The sequence below is a fragment of the Passer domesticus genome, chromosome 5 (genome assembly GCF_036417665.1).
Source record: "Passer domesticus isolate bPasDom1 chromosome 5, bPasDom1.hap1, whole genome shotgun sequence".
Taxonomy (NCBI): domain Eukaryota; kingdom Metazoa; phylum Chordata; class Aves; order Passeriformes; family Passeridae; genus Passer; species Passer domesticus.
Window position 1 is genome coordinate 37,970,150 of NC_087478.1, and position 24,865 is coordinate 37,995,014.

General features: G+C 39.8%; 1 protein-coding gene across 2 annotated transcripts in view; it reads right to left on the bottom strand.

Annotated features, from left to right (window-relative positions):
• The window catches only part of LIN7A (lin-7 homolog A, crumbs cell polarity complex component), a 46,821-nt gene extending 22,291 nt beyond the window's left edge, over window positions 1-24,530 (bottom strand). Inside the window, exons 1-2 of one of the 2 annotated variants that reach the window (XM_064419613.1) lie at window positions 23,768-24,530; window positions 4,788-4,906 (exon numbers count right to left, since the gene is read on the bottom strand). In XM_064419613.1, coding sequence (XP_064275683.1) covers window positions 4,788-4,906; window positions 23,768-24,431 — 783 coding nt within the window. In that variant the 5' untranslated portion in view covers window positions 24,432-24,530. The remainder of the gene's footprint in view (window positions 1-4,787; window positions 4,907-23,767) is intronic. The other variant, XM_064419612.1, reaches the window with a different exon arrangement.
• Window positions 24,531-24,865: the final 335 nt, after the last annotated feature.

Genomic DNA, 24,865 nt, shown 5'->3' on the forward strand with positions numbered 1-24,865 from the left:
CTAATACCCAGATTGTTATATTCAGTACAGCCCTGTAAAAATGGAGTACACCACCACACTAGGACATGTGAAGTGAATGAACATCTAAGAGTTCCAGCCAGCCTTCTGCTCTCACACATGGCATCACAGTATAGGGATAAGCACAGTACTACCAGATTCAGTTCTCACCACCCAGTGGCCTTCCTCTGGTCCCTTAATATTTGCAAAGCCATACATCAGGGTTAATAATGGAAAGTGTGGGTGGGCAGCTCGAGGAAATGACCAGATAAAAAAACATTGCACATCAGCAGCACTGGGATTCTGGACGTTCAGATCACTAAGGCATGGAAATGAAACTAGTAATTAAAGGAAATCATTCCATTAGGCTTATTACTATCCTACCTAATATATAATGACACTATGATTTTAATACTATACAACATGAGCAAGAATATCTCTAAAGTAACTAGGAAGCATGATGAGTGCATGAAAAATATGGGTCAGTGTTCTGCCATTGCCATTTTTATGCCTGTAAGTCAACAGGGGTCTTTAAATGTCCAGGATGCTCTGTTTATATTTTATAGCAAACTTAAAAAAGTTTTAAAGTACTGAGGTAGGAACTGAACTATTTTCAAAGACAACGTGCTTTCCCAATGACTAATTTCGTACAAGATGGACAAGATCAGAGTACTTTGTGTTGACTGCTCCTCCTTTGTCAGTGACTGAATTGCTTTTCTGTGATGATGTGAGAGTCACAACAATATAAAATAATGGTTACTTTTGTGTGTCTGGTTGCCAGACCACATTTTTATCTGATTCATTTTGGCATTGATTCACCATAGGTATTTCCTAGTCAGATCTTATTTCAAACAATATCCACACAGAAAAACTTTAGATTTAACCTTGAATTAAAAAAATGAGTAGCAAAGGCAAGCTGGGACAAAAAACTAAATACACCTGAATATGACATATTTAACACACAGAAATGGAAGTCAGGGAATCAACCTGAAAGAAAACTTTGCTCACCAGGAGATGCAAGTGTATATTAAACTGTACTGTTATTCTCCTGGTTCTTGACCACCAATTATCAGATGTTAGCAGTAAATGAAATTCACATAAGCTGCTAAGGCATGTCTCATTTTCTTGTTGATGATCAATGGTGTTTTGCTCAGCTTTTCATTTTATCATCTGTGCCCACAGGTCTTTAGGGTTTCTTGCCACACCAGAAATTTACCTTATCTTACAGTTCTTACAACTTCCTTTTGCTGACTTATAACAATTAAAGCAACTTTATCAATTAGGTTGTCTAGTTTTATGTTGCATATGAATGTAACTTCTCAGTAGCTCAATTATGCATTCACCTTCAAAGCACTTCATTTATTCCAATAATCCTTTGGAAATCAGAAGACTATAACATAGCAACAGCTTTAAATAAACAGCAAAAACATTTAGAAGGGTAAAGAACTTAATGGTATAATGGAAAAGATTTGTGCAAGTTTTATCAGATGACAAAGCTATAGAAGCCTAATTAATCTTCATGTAGCTAGGGAGCTTTTAAAAGAAGTAATTTTAAAACAAAATTAATTTTTTTCCAAACTAACTTGGTGTGATCAGACTTTGGTTAACTTGTTTTCTGGTCTAGGGGTATTCAGGTGAAAAGGAAATACTGAGGCCATTATACACTTCAATTATTTCCATTATTTTCAGAGCTAATCCATATTCCTGCCTAGTGCCAGACAGAATATTTCAGTTGGTGGCACTTATATTTAGCTAAGTGAGAACCATCAATCACCATTTCCTAACATAGCATCCTTGAAAAATGCTGAAGTACTTCTATTTAAATTTCATTGACTCAGTCACTTTTTAAAAAAATTATTTCTATGGAATATTAGTATAGGGATTTGAAATTTGATTTACTAAATAAATTCCCATAAATACAATTAATTACAGCCATTTGATAGATTCCTACACATTAGATTGGAATGTACACCATCTAATATCATATCTCATACTTTTAAAGGCTAATGGGTCATGAAAGTAACCTCCTGCTTCTGTAGTTACAGAATTCCTACTTGTAGAATGGACAAGACACATTTAGTTAGTCTAGTGCATATTGCATTTCACCTTTGATCCTTTCACTTATCCTCAGCCCAATGCTGAGTTTCTCTGGGACTTATTTTAACAACCAAACACACTGGACAGATAAGTTTCCATAATTTCTTGGACTGGAAAATGAAAATTTTTATTTTACAAAGTTCCTCCATTATGGTGTTTATAGGACTATAAAAGTCAGCCTTAATCTCTTTTACTAGATTTTCTGATGAAAGAAAATAAGGCTCAGATCTTGCATTACAGAATGAACACAGCACACTGCAGATCTGAATATCTGCATATATATAAAAAGCAGACTCTTTCAGAATTTGCATACTAACACAAAGACTATCTCCTCATCCCATTTTGATTACTCCTACCTACAACTCACACCCGGTCTGCTTCACTCCCACTTTTCTCATTATTTCCAACTGGCTGCCGTGCATTCTTCTGTAATGTCAACAACTTTTCTCCTCTAGTCTGTGTAGGTGCTAATAAAGAAAATTAAAATCTAGTCACCACACTCTCACATTTTGCACTAAGGTAAGAAAAGATAAACAATGGGAAAGAGCATTTGTAGAGAAATTCCTGTCTAGCCTTAGCTATCTCAAACTCAAACACACAGAAAAATCTGTGCCATTCAATAAATTCCCGTGTACATGAAGGACATACAAGAAGGGCATCCCTGATTAATGACATGACACAGCTCAGATACCCTCCCAGTCCCTCTTGCAGTGCTTGGAGATGTATAACAATGTAATGTGACCAAAATATTGCATGCTTTTATAATTTTTTTTTTATATGGAAGGAATTGTTTTCTAAGTTTGTCAACAGCTCTTCAATTGGTAGAAAAAAGAAAGTTAAAGTCTAAATATCTGCCAAGGACTTAATGTAGCTGAAAAGAGCAGCCACATGTAGAACAACCTTAAGTACTCACAATGTACATATGTCAATCCTCCCACTCTCCCTAAATGAAAAGATTTATTATTGGGCCTTTTATATGTGATTTTTTTTTCTAAAGGACATGTATCAGAGAATGGTACAAATTTTTTGGGTGTAAAAATTTTGTTCTCTGCTAGTGATATGTTAGAAAGATAGGTAATATATAAACTTAATAAGAAATATATTTTTTTGTTTATGGAGTTGGCAGAACTGTTTATTCATCATCACTCAATTCCTGTGTAACAACTAGCTCCAGTCATGTGCAGGTTGTCTTTACACAATACTCTGCAAAGTCCTTTTCTGCCACTGAGATGATTTTGTCAAGATCTACTTTCAGTTCATTGAACTGAGAAAGCATTTTCCTATGCCAACTTTCTTGTTCTAAAATTTTGCTTCTGCTAAAACTGTTTTCTTGAGACTAATATAAATTTGTTTAAGATTTCACTGACGATGCTGCAGAGACTCAAAGCTGCCTTTATCAACTGGAGTACCAGGATCTGCTATCTAAAGAAAACCCCAAACAATCCCACAACTTTTCTATGTTCTGTAGTTACTTAAAGAAGCATTTAGTTTGCTAAAATGAAATTACTAGTCAGAATATCAGCTTTTGAGGGTACACAGTGCCATCAATTATTGTCAGGGAACACTGTTCCCTTTAAAAAAAAGTCTTGAAAACTGCAATTTAATTAGGTGGAAGCCTCTCTCTGATTCTCACACTGAAGAATATATTCCATAAAACAAAGAGTGTGTTCCATTTTGATTATTAAACTAATGTCTGCTAATCTCTTTTTTCCTTTCAGCCACTCAGCAGTCCACTCAATCAATCTGCTCCTGTTGCCTAGTTATCAGGAGCATTGAAGGAACGTGAGATTCCCCACCGATTTCATCAATGGAGGATTAGTTCCAGGCAGTAGACAGACAAACTGAAACAGTTCTTACAGGTTTTCTACTAAAAAGATGCTGCCTTCATTGGAGCATTTAGAGCTGCTTCTGTTCGGCAGGCTAAGAGTCTCCTTGGTTTATTAGGTAAAATATCTGGCACAATGTTGTACTAAACAATGTTTTCTTTCTAATAAACTTCCAACAGAAGTGTTTGTTGTTTAACTGCTTTAAAGATACTGCTTGTATGCATGCAGAACTGTGGTACATCTTCTCTAGCTTGACTCAAAGAAAACAATTACTATTCATAGGAAGGCCCTGACCACTGCTGGTAGTGGAATGATCACAGTTCTTAGCAGTATAACAAGGATTTCTGACATGAGGAGCAAAACCCACTGGGACCCAACCACTGACTTCCAAGGTAAGATTCCTGTCAGCTCAGTTAACTTCAGCATTGTCACTTTTGGCTGCCACTGCATTCTGATTTTATCAGCACCTCCCTATCACATGCCTGAGCTCAAAGGAGAGGCATTCAAGCTTGCACTGGCCCAAACTAGCACGACCCCATATCCCAGCACAGTGCTGTATAGGCTACCACAGACCCTCAAACAATGTGAGCAGAATACTAAAGTATTCTGAATAGTACACTAATTTAGTATACTAAATTAATCACCCTTTCTCCTCAGCAAGGCTGATTGCCTCAGCCCTGATGTCTTGCTGATGCAACTGTTCTGTGTCAGCTTTTCAGTAACTTCAATGTTCTGCACAGTAGCAGGCAGCTACAGACACATCTCACATCCATCATCCTTTATACAACATAGCACTGAAAGGCAAATATGCTTTTCTTTACTGAGGAATGTTAGTCTGAGAAATAACTATAAATCTCAAATTCATACCTCTCTGATAGCTGTACAAAACTCACTCTGCAACACCTTCTTTAGAGACTGTAGCTTGTGTACTGGTACTTCTCCAGATTCCTGCAGTTTCTCCAGTAACTCAATTGCTCTTGCAACATCTGAGTAGGGAAAACAAAAGGGATATGGGTCAGTATAAATATTGACTAATAAATGAATAAAAAGGGCATACTAACTATCATTTTAAATTTAAAATCAGCTTTACCTACACAAACTGTATTAGTCTTGTGTCATACCAGACTCTGCTAGGCAACAACACTGCTGTTGAGAGATCCAAATCCCAAGGTATGGACAAACCATGCACGTACACATACAGCAGACAGAGAGAGGTTCAGTCTTAGCAGGAAACAATCTTTGGAACAAAGGTACAAGTTCAAAGTGGCTAGCTGTATTAGAACTAAAATATTTCTTACTTTCTGCACAAGGGAAAATGGCACAGGAAAAACATAGGGCTTGCTTTCAGAAAATCTGAAAAGTGAAGCTGTGTCTTTATGTAAGCACCCTCCGGATGGCAATGCCCAAGAAAAAAATATTTGATCTTTTCCTCTTATAAATGTAAATATCAACTAATAAAGTTTTCTGGAGGCAGGTAAAGTCTGTTTTGGAAGAATGGGAAGTCTACCAGAGAAGAGTAAATGTAACATTCTTGTCTAGGTCACCAAAGACCTGATCTACTACACAAAACCCATATGACCCATAGAAATACATGGAGAAATACATGAAACAGTATTTTTGGTGGCCTGACTTCTCCTTAAGCAGCTCTGTATTGTCAAGGGAAAGATCAAAGTGTATCTGAAGAGCAGTCTAGAGGGCTTAAGCTATATTGAATGGTGAGTGGGATTCTGGTCCAGCTGAACAGCACCAGTACCTTCACTCAGATTTTTTTCTCTTTAATACTAGTTCCTAATTTACACAGCTATTACCAAAATACAGACCAAGCCATAAGGTGCCCAACAATCCTTTATGGCTGGGGACACAGAGGTATAAGAAATGGTGTTATAGAGAGTAGCCTAGTCAAGCAAGAAACATACTGTCCCACATTAGGAGTGAACTGAGCAAAACACATCCTGGTCAGTCTTCAGGGTGACAGAGCTTAAGCAGAGGGGATTTTCTCCTCTGCCACTCCATGGCTGTCTTCCAGCTTTTCCTTTAAGTTTGCCAGTAGAGCTGAACCTGGCAATGCTGCCATCTTGATTATGTGGCCATTGTCACATCTTGTGCCTTTTGCATAGCCACCAGCCACTACTGGCCAGTTACACCACTCTGCTAAACATAGGTCTCTATCCCAGTGAAGAAATGAATGCATACTATTTAATGACAAAATAGTATTTGAGTCATTTTAATTCTGTGTTTTAAGTGCAGAAAAAAACCAAAAAACAACCCACTTCTCACTTCAACCACACAACTCCAGAATTACTACAATGTCTAGAAGGAACCTTATATAATTCTCCTTTCTGATGACAAAGATCATACTGTTTGTGACTGGGAGATTATGCTAATTGAAACAGTTCTTACAATCCTTGGCTCATAACTGAGCTATACTGACCAGATGTCTGATGCAACAAAGACCTGAGAAATCTTCTGGAAATAGAAAAAATACATGACAGTGGATGAGATGCATTAGGAAAAAAAATAATAATAAAATTGTGTTTATAAGAAAAACTTTATTATCCACTGCATCAATTTCTCTTTTCCACGGGAAAAGTATAGATGACATCTCAAAAAATTTACAATTTAATTAAAAGAGGCAGTCAGCCAGTCAGCATGGTAGCTGCTGCCTTAGTAGATTAACAAACACCTAAACAATTCTCAAGCTTTTTTAGAGGCCTCTGCCAAAAAACAGTTCAAATCATGACAGGAAGCATGGAAGAAAGCACAGTATTTCTTTCAGGAGGATGATCACTTAGTGTGCTGTAGCTTGCATGGCAGAGCAGTCTTGGAGCTCATAAACTTTCAGATGAAACTAATCTGACCCTGCATTCAACAATGGCACCTAAGCTTTTGCTCCAAGCAGCGCTTCAGCTGCTATTGGGCACCCAGTCCATGTTACCAGATCACAGCTGTATCAAGCAAGATGCCTCTAAAACACTTCTTGAAGTAATGACCAGAAAGCTAAAAGGAGATCTGGGATAATAAGGCCATGGAAATCAAGAAAAAATTAGATTCTAGAGAGAAGAATATGACTGATAAGAGCTAATACATCAAAGAAGATGGCTTTAAGATTACGTAGCAGTAAACAAATTTGTAGCAAGAACCATTTCAATGGAGTGCAAGAAATGACAAAACATTAAGTATCAGAGAATCACAGAATCATTTAGGTTGGAAACCTAGTATGAAGACCTAACAAAATTTTTGATGTTCTCAGTAATAACAACGTTGTTACAATGATTTTTAACAAAGCTATTAAATGATTTGCCTTGGAATTTTTCTTCATCTGCCACACAAGACTTGTAGCTAGTTAAGTACTAATCCACACTCCCCAGTTACTACTACTACTTGGTGTAAACCGATATATCAGACAGCACAAAGTAATTGTATGATTTATTCTGAAGAAGCTTCAACAGCTTACCATAATAGATCAGATAAAGCCTCCATAATTCATGTTATACATGATAGCTATTGACATAATCTAAATCAAACTGGGGTCTTATCCAGTCCAGTTCAGGTAAGTTTTGAACTGTCTTTGCCTCTCACCAGGTATAGCTGTAAAAGATAATGCCAGAGATGGCAGATTGGTTGCTATTTTGCAGTTGTTTTGAAGTGTCATCACCACACCTTAAAGTTCTGGGAAACAGGCCACATTTCTTCAGTCCTGAAATAAACTATATTAAATGAGAGATTTGTAATGATTGGAAGGAAACATAAAAAGCTTTAGGTACATTAATCAATCTAAGAGTTAAGTACAGGTCTAAACATTTCCCTAGGGCATAGGTCAGACTCTAAAGGATAATTAATCACTTTTAAAGTGATGAGTGTTACAATACAAATGATAAATTCATCTTCTCATTGAATAGTCTAGCATGGGTGTTCTAGGCAGCCTCATAGGCAAAACTGGGCACTAAGTTGTCATTTGCCAATACTAGATTACTTAACATTCTGACTCAGAAGTGACTGGAGGTAAATAGAAGCAGAATATCCCCAAAGCATTCTGATTTTTCACACCTCTAAATTCATCCAGCATGCTAAAACACGTGAATGCCGATGCCCGAGTTCTTGCTTTGATTTATTATTCACCTATCCATTAATAATAATCAGTCTTCTTTCGCTTGTCAACAATAGGCGCATAGCTTGCTCAATTTGGCAATGACATGTGGGATATTGCTCACAGAAGAGAGAACAGTATATAAATTACAGAAAGAAAATGAGGCACATATTCAGGGCCAAAGCTGGTTGTCAGCTGATGCTCTGTCAAGAAAAAAATATAACACTTTACACAAAACAGATGACTTTGAGCCAGCTAAAAATGTAAAAATGTGAGTGTATAAAATGTGACCTCATGAAATAGGCTGTACTTCCTTCCATTAATAACGTTGAAGGGGAAACTTTAGGACAGGTTAAAAAGTGAAATTTAGCAGTGCACAAGAGCTTAACTGATGCACAGGCTTCTTCCTGATGGTTCTCTCAAGGTGAGCTCCAGCTAAAACTGGAATAAGTGCTTTCTCAAAGAAGTGATATGACTGGCAATGAGTAACACTTTAAAGTTACATTAAATAAAGCATATAGCAGAGAATCTGCCCCTGTTGAAGTCAATTAGAGAGCACTGTCATATGTCTGACAAATACTGCTAGGATAATTTTCTTGTCTCAATCAATCTTTTCTTATAAATCTAACTAATTTTGCTTTTAAATGCTATCACCAATGATTTGTTCTTAAATACCATTTTCTTACATAGTTGTGAAAAGGACAAATGGATGAAAAGAGTGTGTATGTACTCACATAGATATATGTCTAAAAAATATTGAATTATGTTAAAACTAGTTAAGTTCTAGATGAATGAAATATTCTTACTTCTTATGTGTGTGTGTTTCCTTTGTCCTCTTGAGTAAAGACACTTATTTTTGAAAAGGATTGTTTTGCGTACTCTCACACATTTTCCAAAATATGAACGCCATTATACTAACACGAAACTTGTGCTGATGTGGCTATTGTCATTTCCCCCATTCATATCTCACAAATTGGTAGGAATTGACTGATGATGCAGTAGAATTATTCCTTTGTATTCTATGACATATACATCTTAAAAGGAACATGCACTTACTTTCCCCCCTTACTAAATCCAACTCTCAGCACACTTTTAATTTTTTGTTTTCTCATACATAAGCACAATTCCTCTCTCTCCCATTCTGCTTAACATTCATTCCTCTTTTTTCTTCTCATCATCATGCTTGCCTACAGCCTTTCAGGAAATAATACTCTTTCAGTGTGGTGGGTCACGTTATCAGTGAAACACAGAGAAGGCAGGGGGCTGTGGGTGGATGGAATGTATTTTATCAAGTGCACTCATCAGAAGAAAAGCATGACTCTCAGAAAAAAAATCTTCATTTCAAGTGTTCTTTCTGTATTTTCATTTGAATGATATTCCACTTGCAATGCTAGCAGGACACAAGCAGAAGATTACTATACAAACCCTTGGTGAAACCACTAGAACTTGGAAGTACCAGGATACCATACTGCAGTACAAGTGGAACACTGTATAGATCATGTGTATATATACCTTGATATATATATATATCTACACACACACACACAGAGCTGAGTGCAATTGACAAAAAAGAGGTCATCTTAGTTATCTCTTTGTTCTCTTATTCATGATTTACACTTGCTGGCTTTTGTTCACTTGAACTGTAGACTGATGTTTTTTATTTGCTAGACATTTTAAATGCAAATGCTTTTTCTACTACAGCTTTTACAACCTGAAAAGCAAATTATGAATCCATAGAACAAATCCTGGCCAGTCTGAAGTTGGTGCTCTTTTACATTACCACTAAAAATGAGTAGACCAGGCTTTAGCATTCCCTGAAAGTTGTCAAGGCTGAGGTTTTACTCTGGTAGATTTTGTGCAGAGTTTATATTTGTTTCAGTTTAGTCAGGTTGAAAATTATTGAGAAAAATATAGCAAATTATCTTAGCATGCTAAATTGTGTCCCATTTAATACCTGAGTGACTGCTGGAAAAGAAGGTACGTGCATGACTTATACTGCAATGATCTACCAAGATAAATGTCTATCTAACCTTCCTTTTTTGTGCTAGTCTATGAGAGAATTGGTCTGCAATCTTCAAAATAAATATATTATCCTCTGACTTAAGAGAATAGTAGGCAGTTAAATAGTAGCTGCAACGCCATGTAATATCAGTTTGGGTCAAAACAGTAATCATACAGAAACACAGCATTTCTTTACTCTGGAAAGTACTCTAGAATTAAGTTGGGCTGTTCCCAAAGCCAAAATATGGTGACCACTTGGACTATCAAGGTATTAGAGAACATGTTTCTCATCTTCTTGAGGTCTTTCTATGCCTCATTCCTTTTAATTCTGGAGACTGTCACTGCATTAGTATGCTGGTTACTAGGAAAAGTAAATGTGCTGCATAAACGCCAGGCTTTGATTCCTCATCGAGGTAAAACATCACTGCAAATTGACAGCAAGGATACTCGGTAAGTCTGTAAAATATTCACTAGCTTCACCATGGCATTACAGAATAATAATCCTGGAAATTTGCAAGCTCTGTTCTGTTGTGTCTGAAGACCTTTAATCAGGCTGAAGGTGAAGAATCTGCATAACATAAAAGGTCCTTATAATTGTCAGTAGTTTTTCATTCCTCTAATACTTGCATTCAGGTTCTGTTATTCCTTCAGTCTCATGAGAATACATTCCAGAATTCTTAATGTTATTCTGTCTACTTTTTATCATAATTCCACAGGCCTACACAGGATGCTTTATTATATTTAGCAATCTTCTGCAAACACTATCAAATGACAGCAGGTAATCAATGGCTGGAAAATCAAAATTCAGTGGTGATTAGCAAAGTTCATTCATAATTCATAGCCAACAGCCCTAGAACATTGTATCAAAGTATTTATGTGACTTCATGGTTAAAGCACCAGCTTTGGAAAAATTTCAGTGTCTATCTCTGGAAAAGGTTCTGTATTACTAGAGTTCTGCTATCAGCCACTGCTTTATACAACACAGCAAATCTTACACTTATGATACCAGACTGTCCACTATGCTTCCATTCACCTCTCTGGTGCCTTGCTATCAGCACAGTGCTCTCCTAAATTCAGAGGTCCTTCCATTAACTTAATATATTTCTGCAGTCTAATCTGCAGAGTTCAGAAATGTTGAGGGAAAGAGCAGCCTTTTTTCTCATTTAAATTGATATGTTTGTCTTGCTGCAAATTTCATGCTAATCAGTAAGTGTAAAGATGTACTTCACCATGGTAAATTACACCCAATGTACAGGGAGCAATGAGCTAAACTCTTAGAAAACAGCAATAATATTTAACACTTCATAGTATACATTTGTAAGGTATATTCAGATTAATAAGAATAAGCAAGATTAAACAAGAATAAATACTACCAGTGGTAGCAGTTATAGGTTTAGTGCATTGTTACTTTACAGCCCTGCAGTTAAACATTACTATGAATACATAAATAAAAATAACAAAGAACAATCATACAGAGCTCTCATGACTCATCTTCTGCTGAGGGTTTCAGTGCTGCACTTTTGACGTAGACATGGACAGCTCAGCGACTCACCCTCCACTGCTGTTACAGTCAATGAGGAAGAACAGACACTTTGAGGCTGCAATTCATCTGACCTACTTTACATGAAATGAATCATACTCTGGAGTGCCTTGTCCCTTTGTTGATTCTAAAGGAAGACTAGATGATTACCACAGATGCAAATGCCTGCATCCTACATATCAGACATCTGCATCTGATGAACCCACTCTTACTGTGCACATTATAGAGAAAGACTCATGAAAATATCTCTCCCTGTGGTCCAGGAGACATCATACCTCAGAAGAGTTACATTTGACAAGAGAAGTCTCATTACAAGGCAGGCCAATGTAGTTTTGATTTAAAGCTTTTTAAAATGCCTTAAGTGATTATTTTATGGGGTTTTTTTTCCTTCTTAATGCATGAGAAAAAATCAGGAAGTCATGAGCTATAACTGAGTATATGTCTGTCTGTCTGTCTCATTTTGCCTGATGTAAGATGACTGCCCTCAAAAACATTAATGGTATATCCCCATGAGTTTCTACACACATTTCCCCAATGCCTGGGGCATTGGTGCCTCGCTATCATCATGTCACCATATCATCAATGTCATAATTTTCTCTGGTTACTCATCAGACCTTGTTTTAGTCTGTATGTCTGAGCTGCGCTCAGATTCCGTTTGGCTCTACCTTCTCAGGCATACCACGGGCATCCAGGTTCTCTGCTTCAGTCCATTTCTCAGACACAGAGCCTGTGATGCAACTGTTGCACAACTCAGGGCAGTGTTATGTACCACCAGTTTTTCCAGCAGCTTTGGCAGCAACATCTGAATAAGACAGGCTGGTCTGAGACATCTGAGATGTTTTACAAAACAACTTATAGAAAGGACACGGTTTATTTGCAGGGAAAGTAGTACCATCTGTGATCACAGACAGCTTCAGATCACAAACTGTCCTGAGACCCACCCTGATCCAGCACCCTCAACACCATGAAAGCTGTTTAGTGCTATCTTCAGATACTTCAGTCACTTTGGCTGGTTTGGGCAAACACTGACATGCTGACATTTCAGGCAAACTGCTCCTGAATACTTTGCTTAGCTCATTCAAATACAACATTCAAAAGGTTCCCTTAAATGAAAAAATATGCTCTCTGTGTTCTCTGAACCTTAGAATGTCTACAATGTTTTAAGTAATCTTGCCCCACTTCTTACTCTACTGATTTTTGACTAGTGACTTCTGTTCGTGTCCTCAGCTAGGGATTTTCATAGCCTTAACCAAGCATGAAGGCCAACAGTGAGAACTGTATTTGCTTTACTTTGGTCAATCTTCTTAGCATATTCATTACTGTACACAGATAGAACTAGTCCAACTTTTTCCTTGAAGCCTTCACATGATTAATGTAAGTCACAGGAGCATCTTTGTCAGCAATTTCAGATTTGATTTGCTTGTGCATGTGTGAGATTGACCTGTAGAGTACCTAGAACTATTAAGACTTGAACAGTTACTTAGAGAAAGTGTCATGGTACTGTCACATTGCCAGTGCTGATTTTTAAAGAAATAATAATGAATCATAGAACAAGTAAAGCAAAAATTAACAGATAATTCAGGGTAATTTCAATGAGTTTCACTGCCTTAATTCATGGCCTGAAGAGCAATAATGCAATTAGAATTTTCGAAGATGAGCATTTAAAATGAACCTTAAAGCCTAATAATTATTAAACACTGATATAATTTTTCTTCTTCCAAATTATTAGCTTCATTGCAATTTCTAAAGCAATCAGGATGAGGAGGTGCATAAATATGAGTTTGAAAATTTTCACCAGAAGATTTTGCCATCTGTGAGGAAGATGAAATTACAGCTACAACAACCCTTTACATTTGACAACACCCACTGCTTTGTATAGAAGACATTGAACATAGCATCAGTGTAAAAACAAAATATCAAATTATCCTTTAAGAGAAAAAATCAAAACATAAAGCTGAACATGCAAAGAACAGAACAGCATTGAAAACTATGGCATTTTCTAATGCAGTACTTATAACAAAATCCCGTGATTTTTTCCCCCTAAAATTAGCTGTGGAAAGAGAGAAAGGAAGGTAAGAGTACTTTTTTTAAAAGGTAAAATTTCTTCTCTTCGTATGTAGTTTTGACTTCATAATGTTTCATCATACCTGCTCTTTGTGATCATAACTATTACAGTTAGTCACTTACTAATGAATAGAACAGTTGAGACATGATTTTGATCCTTTCTTTTTGTCTAGGTATAGTTGGCTACAAATATGTTACAAAAAGACAACAGTTTTTCTGAAGTTCATTTTGTATTCAAGTAAGTATACATTATTTATATAAGGAATATACAAGCATTTATTATTTAACACCTGTTTCTTGCAGGAAGCAGGGTATTCTGTAGTTTCCGACTTTGTGTTATTTAAATTCTCAATCCTTCTGTAAGCATTTATTTAAAAAATTGAGATAACAGGTGTTTAAAGCAGTTATTTACCTACACAGGACATGTTAAATTATGTTCTGTCTGACTTCTTGAAACTGTGAAATAACAAAAAAAAAAAAAAAAAATCCTTTGAAGGAAAGCTATAACTTGCAGAGAAAGTCAGCATGGTGGATACACCTGGCCTTAATTCATTAAGTTCCTACAAGCTGAACTATGTGAAAACAAGGAAACTGCCTGCTGCCTTTTGTAGCAATAAACATCAGGTAAAGTGATGCCTTGATAATTTCACCAGCCTCTCTTCTTTTGATCACATCATTTGATCTTGTAGGATCAGTTCTGCATCGGCAGACACCGCTCACAATGCTGACACGAAGCTCCTTTAAACACTAAACAAAAGCACTCTGGACACTTGGCTGCAACAGCAAATGTAAACACTTTAGTGGTTCTGATCCCAGATTAGAAGAAAATAAAGGATTGATACATTAACATAACCTGAGGACTTGAACACAATATTTACTTTTGTGTTTTAAACCTCAAGTATATAGAGGAAAAAAATTCAAATCAGTGAAAGAATAAAAAATTTTACTAAGCTAGAAGCAGAAAACAGAAATTATTACAATAAATAAGCTAGCTTGAACAAAGAAAAACAGAAGGAAAAAACAACACACTTTCCTCTTAGCTAAAATCCATTCTCTTGGTCCCCTGCCTAAGCAAAATCAGTATTTATACAAACTATGTGAGCATCACAAAACAAAACTATTGGCATATGGGCACCTCATGCCTTTCCCACATTGCTACTTCCAGTGTGTGTTTTTAGTCTGCATCACAGGGATTTCTGTTGGCAAGGAAGAAGACAGGAAGAGGGGAAAAAAAGGACCCAACAGGTGTCTCACAAAGGGAGGTAGGGTTAACCTAGGGATGCTAATTCTCCTTCACAACAGGCTCTGTGTTTGAGCCAAAGCAGAACTCTCACTTTTTCCCTGCTCGTATGTCATTACTAGAGTCTCCCGCTGCCTCCCCTCAGTTCTTATCTCTCCAGCTAATCTTAGCCTCAAATCTCTTCATGTGATTACCAGAAAGATGAGAAACATGGCTGTGGGCTACTGGCAAGTGTACATAGTGACAACACAAATTGTCACTTGAAGTCTAGAATCAGAATTTTATCTTCTATTTTTCTACATGGTATGAGAGTCTAATGGGACAACAGTGAAAATAAATAATTTGTGCAAAACAATGGATACAACACAATAATTATATATATGTCTAATCTTTATTTGTAGGTTTAGGTAATGAGAATAGAGTTAATATTCTGTCTTAAATTTTATTTGATTTAACGATATTGCTTTTTGCAGATTGAATCTCTCTGGTACTTGGTTACATCGTAGTCATTTCTCAGGAAAGGAAAAAAACCACCTCTGTTCTTTCTAAGTGTGTAGGTGAAAACTGATAACAGCAAGAAGAAAATGATATAAATAAAATCCTTTGTTAATAAATCCCTGCAAAACGAGGCAGTACAGATTCACTGCTGGCAGGTTTCAACAACCGATCACTATTAGCTTTCAACTCTGAAACAAATATGATCTTCGAAGAAAGCTGTGACTGTTGAATTGCTGCAGCAATTTACGAACAAAACCTTGAAACAGAAAACCCATGTGAAACAGAGAGCTCACTGTCACCTTTGTAGTTCTGTTGCTTGCTGTCCTACACGTTGAATGATTCCAAGAATTGAAACACGAGTACCAGAACTCCTCTCAGGTTGCACCTTGATTTTCCAAGGTATCTACTTAAGATATGAGGGGCACATGCTTTCACGTAATTCTACAGTAGGATGCAAAAGGTGATATCTAGGAACTCCATAGCTATTACTATCACGTTACAAGACTGTCAGGCTACAGAGGAGATCAGACATACAACCACCTATTTTCCAATGACTGCTTTATAGATTTGAAAGCCACCACGCCCTCTCAAGTTTCTCTGGTCTGTCTCTGTGTAACAATGAACAGCTACATTATCTTTTTCCACTGTGCTGATTCAGTAAGTACTGTTTCACAAAAACACAGCTGCCAAGTCTATTGAAAAGCGAAGTGATGATGATATATCCATTTCTCAGGGCTAGGATTGCTGCTGATGGCCACAGTTATCCACCTAATCTGTTTCAAGTACATTCCTCCCCAATGCTTAACTGATTGTAGAGAAATTGATTCCTTAAGGTCTAGGAGATTTACTTTTTCAGAAGACATGCTTGAAATAGAAAATTAAAGAGTTAGTGGATGTGAAGGATTAGTGATTAAACATGGGCTTTTATTGAAAACAACTAGTAAAATGTTTGGTTCAGGAGAAATAAATTAAGAGCCTATTTTCAGCAAAACTTTCTTCTACAATTATTCCTGTTTGAACAGAAACAAAATCAATGCTCTGATGCTCTGTGTATTCATGGATATTCCATTGTTCCATCTTTTAAAAAATAAAGATCAATCATCCTCTGATCTCTTCTTGATATATGTTATTCTAATAAAGATTTTTTAATGTCTTTTTTCTAATCAAGATTTTTTAATCTCTTTTTTCTTATAATTATTAGTAAAGTAGCAGTAGGGTAACAACACATTATAGAAGCTGTGTGCATTTCTTGGTAGCTTGGTAGCTTAGCTAAGCTGCATTTCAGAAATTTGAGGTTTATTTAACCAGTCCCTTTTGGACCCTGGTAAAACAAGTTCTCAAATATATACATACATCTCCCTCTTTCTTTAAGAGGGATCTCTAAGATCCAAGCTTGTGGTTTATACACTCAGGAAAACATTTTTATTACATGTAAATGTGTGTATATGTAAAAATTATCAATCAAATCTTCTCATCTGAATAGAGAATTAACAGTTGAACGTTTCTCATTCAGAGGCTGACTCTTCAGCAAATGTCATAAAAGATGATTAAGCTGACCGAGATTAAATTTGAAAATGCCTGGATTAGCACATACATATATAATTAATATTTTTATGATTTATTTATATTTATGTAATTCATAGCACATTAGTAAATATTACTTTAAAAATGTTTAAAACACATAATGTAAAACAAATATTTTGTTTGTCTGCCTTACATGTGATGGAAGGCAGACTCACAAATTTAGAGTTATGTGCTTCAAAGCACTGTTTGACTTAGCTTGGTCTCCTCTTAAATCCTTCCTTCTCACTATTTGCACTTCTAACAAGTAACCGGAATTAATAATTTTACTTAATTCATATTTCAAATTCTATTGCATTACATTCAAGAACAGTATTTTGTATCCAAATAACACGGGTCAGACAAAAACTTGTACTTATATATTTTGCACTTGCATGAGGGTCATCTATGTTAAGGAGAAATGGGGACGTACATGTCCTGAAACAGCAAACTCAAAGGACAAATAATCCTCTGCAAAAAGCGGATGACTTCACTTGTTACATTATTCAATAGCTTTCTTTCTGGTAACATCATCAGAGAAGTCCAACACAAGCAAGAGAATGGAATTAAGAAAATTGTTTATTTACAATTACATCAAAAGATTAATACATTTTTCTGAAGTTACAGAAGTGCCTCTCAGACATCAGTGTGAAATTGAAATATGTATGACACAGCACAGGGATGTTATCTAGAAAATAAATTCTCTTTTTCAACATTATCTGTAGAGAGTACAAGATAGTATCCCTCATGCCTTCTAATGACTAATACTCTTGAAGCCTGTTGCAAATGGTGAATTCTGCAACTGTGCAGGTTCTTGTCCTGCAGGCACTCTTAGAGGGGTCAATAGCAGGACACACACGAGTCCACTGTACCATTTTTCTCTATGGAGGATAAATTCAGATAGACTAAAATGATTCATTCATTGCTACCATGTCTAAAGAACATTTTCATCCGGGGAGAGCAGGAAGAATTCAAGGCCTCTGAAGTGCCATCGGTTTTGAAGGTGCCTCACAAACCTGTCCTGACAGCACATCCATCTTCTGCAGATTCTGCCTTCTTATTAGCTACATGTTTCTGAAGGAAACGTGACTGAGAATTTAGGGTTTCCCCCTCTCTACACTTCACAAAGGTGACTTAATGTTAAAAGCTGCCATGAATTCTGTAGCAGATGTTCCCATCTGACTGCATACAGGTGCAGCTCCCACTTTCCATGTCACCATGCATCACTCTGGGATGAAGGGCAAGGCCCTACCTACAAAGGGAAGTCCAACCTAAAAGATGTGCTCCTATGGATGTCCAGCTGCCTCAGGCATATCCCATCTTGCCAAGAGCTCCTAGCATCTCTTCAGGTGAGAACTCTACAGAGACATTTAAGCTGGACATGTGTATTAAATTTTAAATACATGTATTTTTACACCACTCGTGAACATCAGAGGTGACATGTATTCGTTTCCATGACATGACATGCTTCCACTCCAGCTCTAGAGCTCCAGATGGCACAGCTGAACTACACATCTAACTAATCAATGCTTTATCTGTACAGATTCTCATAAAGTGTCCCAGTCAACACCCACAAACCACTGTCTCAATCCACTAACCTTAACCCATCCTTTCAGAAAAATGCATTTAAAAAAATGAAATAAATGGTAATGTTGATGTAAAAAAAACCTAAGCATTTTAGCCTGAAACTTGAATTGTCACCTTTTTTTCTGTCCCTACAAACAATAGACTTTTTTTGTTTTTCTTGGAAGAATGAATTTGGTTATTTATATGTCCTCAGTTGGCACATAAAGAGGGGAAATGTTAGACTTGTAGTGCATGGCACTTGCAGAAGGATTTTTCAATTTTAGCATGCTAAGTTGAAAAGCAAGAGAAGACATCCCCACGACAGACAAGCAGCCAGGCAGGGAACAGCACATCACTTAGCACTGCTCCACAGGGCTTCACCCTGTGTAAAAGAGATCAGGCTTTATGCTGCTCCCCTGTCAAGGACTGTATTTCACACTTGATAAATCTGATTTTCTCTTCCTGATGAGTATGTTTTATCTTTTTTCCAAGATAATATATATTATAATAATATATGCACAGCCTGATGCATCTTATATTTGATATACTGCTGTATATGGGCATAGATAGGGAAGAAATCCCCAATTATGTAGGCTATGAGGATGTAGTGAGAAGAAAAATGACAAGAAGGGATGAAGAGAAAGGAAAGAGGAGCACTCTAGCAAATAGCTATGGACATTAATGGTCAGGTGCCATTTACAACCACACCTGAAGTTTGTCTAACAGATGATGACAATTCCAAACTCATTCATATTCTTATTTCTTGTCATTGAACATGGTGCTTTATAATGGATTTTCAGGAAGTTTTGAGACACCCCCTCCAATGGAAAAGTATTTGCTTGAATTTGTAAAAAAAGAAACCAGAACTCAGTTATGCATTACAGCCAAACAACAAGAAATCTTTCAATTTCCAAGGATGTATTTGAAATCAAGAGAAATTTGCTAATCAATAGCCAATAGCTATGACCTTGTTATAAAACTTCAAAGGGATTAAAGTACTAGCATTGTATATTCAGTCTATTCAATCAAACCCTCAGTCACATTAAGAAGTAAAACCATCAGTGACATGAACAGTAACTATATAGGGAAAAACATTAGTAGGACATGGATTATTAACAAAAGGCAGTTGAAAGTCCCCCTTCATATGAAAAGATATTTCCTTGTTCTTGATCAGAAGGTGGTCTTTGTATAGGCTAGTTCTGTATTTGAAAAAACAAGAATGCACCCTGTTAAATCTGCCATTTTCATGATCCTATTCAGAGGAACTGGGACTGAGATTTTGCAGCAGTTTGAGAAAATAGATTGTCATTTTCTTCTGAAGCAGATTTTCATCTTGTAAGGAAGAAAACAAGCAAAATTTTAATTAAGACAAGGTTTATGAAAAATATGTCAGACATTTAGTCAAATAAAAAAGTTCAGATAGAGAGGAACATCTATAATGCATAGCTAGAAAGATGCCTCATTCAGTTTGCAGGCTTCTTTATGACCACTCCTTAAATGTGTGTCAAGGGAAGCACAGAAATCTATTCCCTTCTCTATTTCCAGGAGGGTAATGGTACTTCTAGAAAACGCTTTCATCAGGCTGTGCTAAAACAGTCTAAGTGATCCCACCCACAACAAGCTTGCTTTAAGTTCTCGTTGCTTAGAAGGTGTACCTGCAGCACACAGGAACTCACAGGAGGTCTTCCAGTAACCATGAGGAGGCTAAACTGGCTGGAGGAGATGACACTCCCCCACTTGGAGAAAAGCAGAACATCATTGCTGGATCTGGATGCAGCATTTGAGACAATGTCACGATGGTGAGGTGCGAGAGTCACTGGACAGCAGAAGAGCCCAGGATTAGAGCAGGAAAATGGGTTGCTGAACAGTGAAAATGCATAAAGATTAAGGGCAACACACAGAGCAATGGAGTTAACTGCACCAGGGCTTTGAGAGGAGCAAGGCAACAAAAGGCAGCATGCAAGGGAGACCTGGGGCTCTGGATAATAAAGGGAAAGGCAGCTACTATTGGTCATGGGGCAGGGTGAAGCAATGGCTCTCTGGAAGACAAAGAGCACTGAGAGGAGAGGTAAAGGCAGTAAAAAGTAAAGAGAGGTATGCCAAGACAAATAAACACTGCTGGAAAATGCCAACTAACTGCAACCAGAGCTGTCTGTAACCAGTGTCAACAAAGTTCTTACTGAAGACATAACTGTGGAAGAAGTGAAAAGTAACTATAAGTGTTTTTAAACTTTTCTCTTTTGGACTAAAGTGACCATTTTGGGTTTTTTAACAGAGGTAAATTAAGCTGGGAATGTACTTAAAAATCCATAACCTTGAACACAAAAGAAAAAGAAAAAAAAAGTTCCAAGTTTGTTTTCTTTTACTTGTCATTTTATTGAAAACATTCCTGTAACTTTGTCTCAACCTGAAACAAGGTACAGCTCCCTATACCATGAAGGTTTAAGCTTTGAATCTTCCTGGAAGATTCCACCAGTTAGCTCTCATGGACACTGGAGATTACTGATGGGGTGCTATTGATTCAGGGTGTAAGACATTTGCAATGAAGGTACGAAGGAGCACTTTCTCCAAGAGACAACTCACTTGGCTGTTGGAAGACACCCAGCAGGCACTTTCCTCTCCCAAAACTCCCAAATGCTAGGGCCACCTCCCCCTAAGTGGTACCACTCCTCACTACAATGCTTAAGGTTTCCTTCCTGAAACACTTGCTGCTTTCTTCCCCTCCTCCCAACAGAGCACCACGCAAAGGTCAGGCAAAAGCCTTAGAGATTAAATTGTAAGTGATTAAAATTTCCATTATTTTGTGAACTTGTTCTACATATTAAAGAGCCCTAATGGAACTTGCACACATTTGTGCAGGTAGAAAGGCATATGATGACAGGAATTAAGGAAATTAATTCCTGTGCTTTGGACTGAAGTAATCTTCCAGAATATAATTGGCTTTCAATCATTCACACACACCATGCCCTTCACCTTTAAATGGTAATTCATTTTAACATACAGGTTTTGAATGCCATTTACATCAGGCTTTAAGAAAGCTCCCATCCATGTATTAGAATACAGTCAATATATTTTGTCCAGGAGGAGACCACATCAGAGTGTAATTCAGATTTCTAATGTATATATCCTTATGATGTTTTACCGGTGTCAGTGACCCATAGCAAGGGGGAATGCAGAACACTTCCTGGACAGCAATTCCCTCAGAAGCACAAGACAAACAATACCACCTCTCCTGAAACACTCCCTATTTTCTTGCTGTGCTGAGTTCTCTGTGGGACATAGTGAAATGGATATGAGGGTAAAAGACTTTTAAGGGCTATGCATAGATGACAGCAGAGAAGCACAAGGCATAGTGACAGTAAATATGGCTCATGTGCTTTAACCAATGTAACAGGAATCTAGAAAATCTCACTATGTAGAACTTCCCCTCTCCCATGACTGTGAAAGAAAGACTACAGAGGAAATATCTGGGAGCACTTTTGTGGTCTAGTTGCCTCTGGAGCTGCTTCAGCCCGTCCTCTATAGTTGATGCAGCAGCATGTTACAAGTGATGAAGTGAATCCCCCTGACGAAATGGCCTTCTGCAGGTCAGGGGCACTGTTTAAATCTATTTCCTCTTGCCTGTGTTTCTGTTTTGCACACCACATCCTATCATTCTGTGATGTTTCATCTCACTCTCACTAATACCAGCCACAGCTGACAACCAGGAAGACTGTAACACTGGCACGCCTGCCAAATGGTTAGGCATATCCTGGACACAGACAACAGATGCTTATATTTAAATTAGAACTAATTTGCATTGTTGTGTATTGCGGAATTTTTAAAGCATACTTTTGCAAGAAGGGATATATAATTCTGAAATAGTAATATTTCCTTTGAAAAGTCAGGTTTGCTAATGGATTGCCATCTGTTCAACCCTTTGCCAGAAAGTAGATTTGTCCTGCTTACTGAAAACAGCATTAGGGTGAAACTGTAGATTACACAGTGGATTTCTGAGCAGTTTAATTTAAAGTGCAGGCTAACACTTGGCTATTTCCATGAAATAACTTTAGCTTCTCCCTTTTTACTAATGCTGGAATCTGTGCCCAGCAAACTGCATTTGGAGTACTTTGTGGGCTGTTTTGCTCTCAGGTGGGTTCTAGGAAAGGTACCTACCTCTCTTTTACAATTCTGAGACTGTTTGTGTTTCATTTGCACAGGAATCACAGGGAAAAAAAAAAATCTCCATCTTACTTCAACAATCCATCTTAATCCTTTGGAAAAAAACCCGAAACATTTAAAACAGCAAGGCACTGGCCTCAATTATTCTTTCAGCAGTACAAGATTTATAGGGACTGGGAGTCTCTTGGAGCCTCTGGACGCAAGTGAGGAAGGAGGACACCTCTGCAATTCAGAATGCCGTACTGGGAGCAGTACGAGCAAAGTTGCTCCCCCCTGTAACCCACAGAAACCGAATGTTATGGGAACAACTGCACTGCAAGGGAATGAGGTTCTATTTTTACAGCCTGAAAGCAAAACTTTAATTGTAAACTTCAGGATTTCAGCACTCTCTTACCTGTACAAGGTTACTACTGACACAGCCTCACGGCTGCCCAAACACCACGCTCTCCCTACCCGCACCGAGCAGCTGAGTACGGGAATACGCAGAACCGCTCTTCTGCATGCGAACGGACAAGTTGCGGTCACGGATCCCTTCCCCGCACACCCCCGCTCAAGCCCCCAAAAGCCGCCTTTTGCCGGCAAACGACGCTCTCGCCGAGAGGTTCGGGCTCCCGACCCGCAGCCGGAGCGGCGCTGCCCCGCCACCGAGCATCCCCCTCCGAGCCACCTGCGGGGGCGGCGACGCGGGGCCTCGGCACGGAGCCACGGCGAGGGGCGCCCACGGGGGAGCCCCGCACGGCGGCGACGGCGGAGCGGCACCGAGGAGCGCCTCCGGAGCGGAGCGGCACCGAGGAGCGCCTCCGGAGCGGAGCGCTGACCGCCGAGCTTGCTGCGCTTGCGGCACCGCCGCGCCGCCGGCGGCGGGATACCTGCCCCATCCCGGCCCCTGCCCGCACAAAGTTTATCTCCTCCGTTTCAGACCTTCTCCCGCCGCCCACCTGAGCCCCGCGGGGAGGCGCGTCCCCGCTGCCCGCCGCCACCGCCGGCCCCGGGCACTGCGGGGCCGGAGCGCTGCCGCGGCAGCGCCCGCCGCGCCGGAGCTGCGGGGGCAGAGCCGGCGCTCGCCGCGGTGGCCCCCGGGCAGGGCGGCCGGGGAGGCGCGGCCGGGGAGCGGCGGCAGCGGCGCTTACCTCTGTCCAGCGTGAGCGGCTGGACCGCTGTCAGTGTCGCCATGTCTGCGGCGGGGCTGGAGCCCGAGTGACGCGCGGCTCCGGCACCGGCGTGGAGTGCGGGGAAGGGCGGGGAGGAGGCTGGCAGGGAGAGGGGGCGGAGGAGGAGGGTGGCTCCGTGGGAGGAGGAGGCGAGCGGGGCGGAGAAGGTGCCCAAGGGTGGGCGGCTCATGGCACACGGGCCGCCGCGATGCTGCGGGCGCAGAGCGGCCCGGCGCGGCCCAGCGCGGGCTGCCGGCATCGCTGCGCTGCCTGAGCTGGGCCCGGCGAGCGGCCCCCGCCTCACCGCGCTCGCCTCGGGCAAAGACCGGGCACCGCGGAGATCGCAGCAGCCGGGGCCGCGCGCGGGGGGCGGTTCGCTGCAGGTCCCGCCGCCCGGGGGATGCCGCAGCTGCCGGCGGAGGAAGAGAGAGGGGCGAGGGCGGGAGCTCCGCAGCGCCGCGGGGCGGGGAGGACCGGCGGGGCCGGATCCGGCGGCCCAGCCTCGCCTGGGCCGGGGGCGGTGGGCCGGGCCGGGCCCGGGCAGCGGCGCGGGGGCGGCGTGCCGCGGTGCGGCCCTGCTCCCAAGGCTGCCTGCGGGGAAGGAAGGTCCGCCCGCGGAGCCGGGAGAGGCGGTTCCTGCCATTGTGCCCGGCCTTGGATTAAGGGACAAATCATATAGCCACCCTTTCGGATGGAGCAGGGCGTCGGCCTCATCAGTCCAGGCATCACCTCTTTTCCACGTGCTGTGTGCGGCCGGCCATCCTTCAGAAACCCCGCACACACACCGCGAGGGGCTGGTCACACACACCGCTTGTAGGTCAGCTGCAGCTCGTGTGAACGTGGAGGCCCCTGTTAAAAACCATCCACGGAGGTGGAATTTCACTGGAGTTCTGCGAGGTTTATCGGCAGCCTTCTGGTTTTCCTACCCTTGTCGTCCATTAGAAGAGAAAGGAATGCGGTCGGCTGCCATCCAAGAAAGGTGTGACAGGATGGCTGAGTTCTACTGAGTTTCTGCTGCCTTCTCTTTGGTGGATGATGGTGTAGAGAAATAAATGATTGAGTGAAGAATGGTGTCCT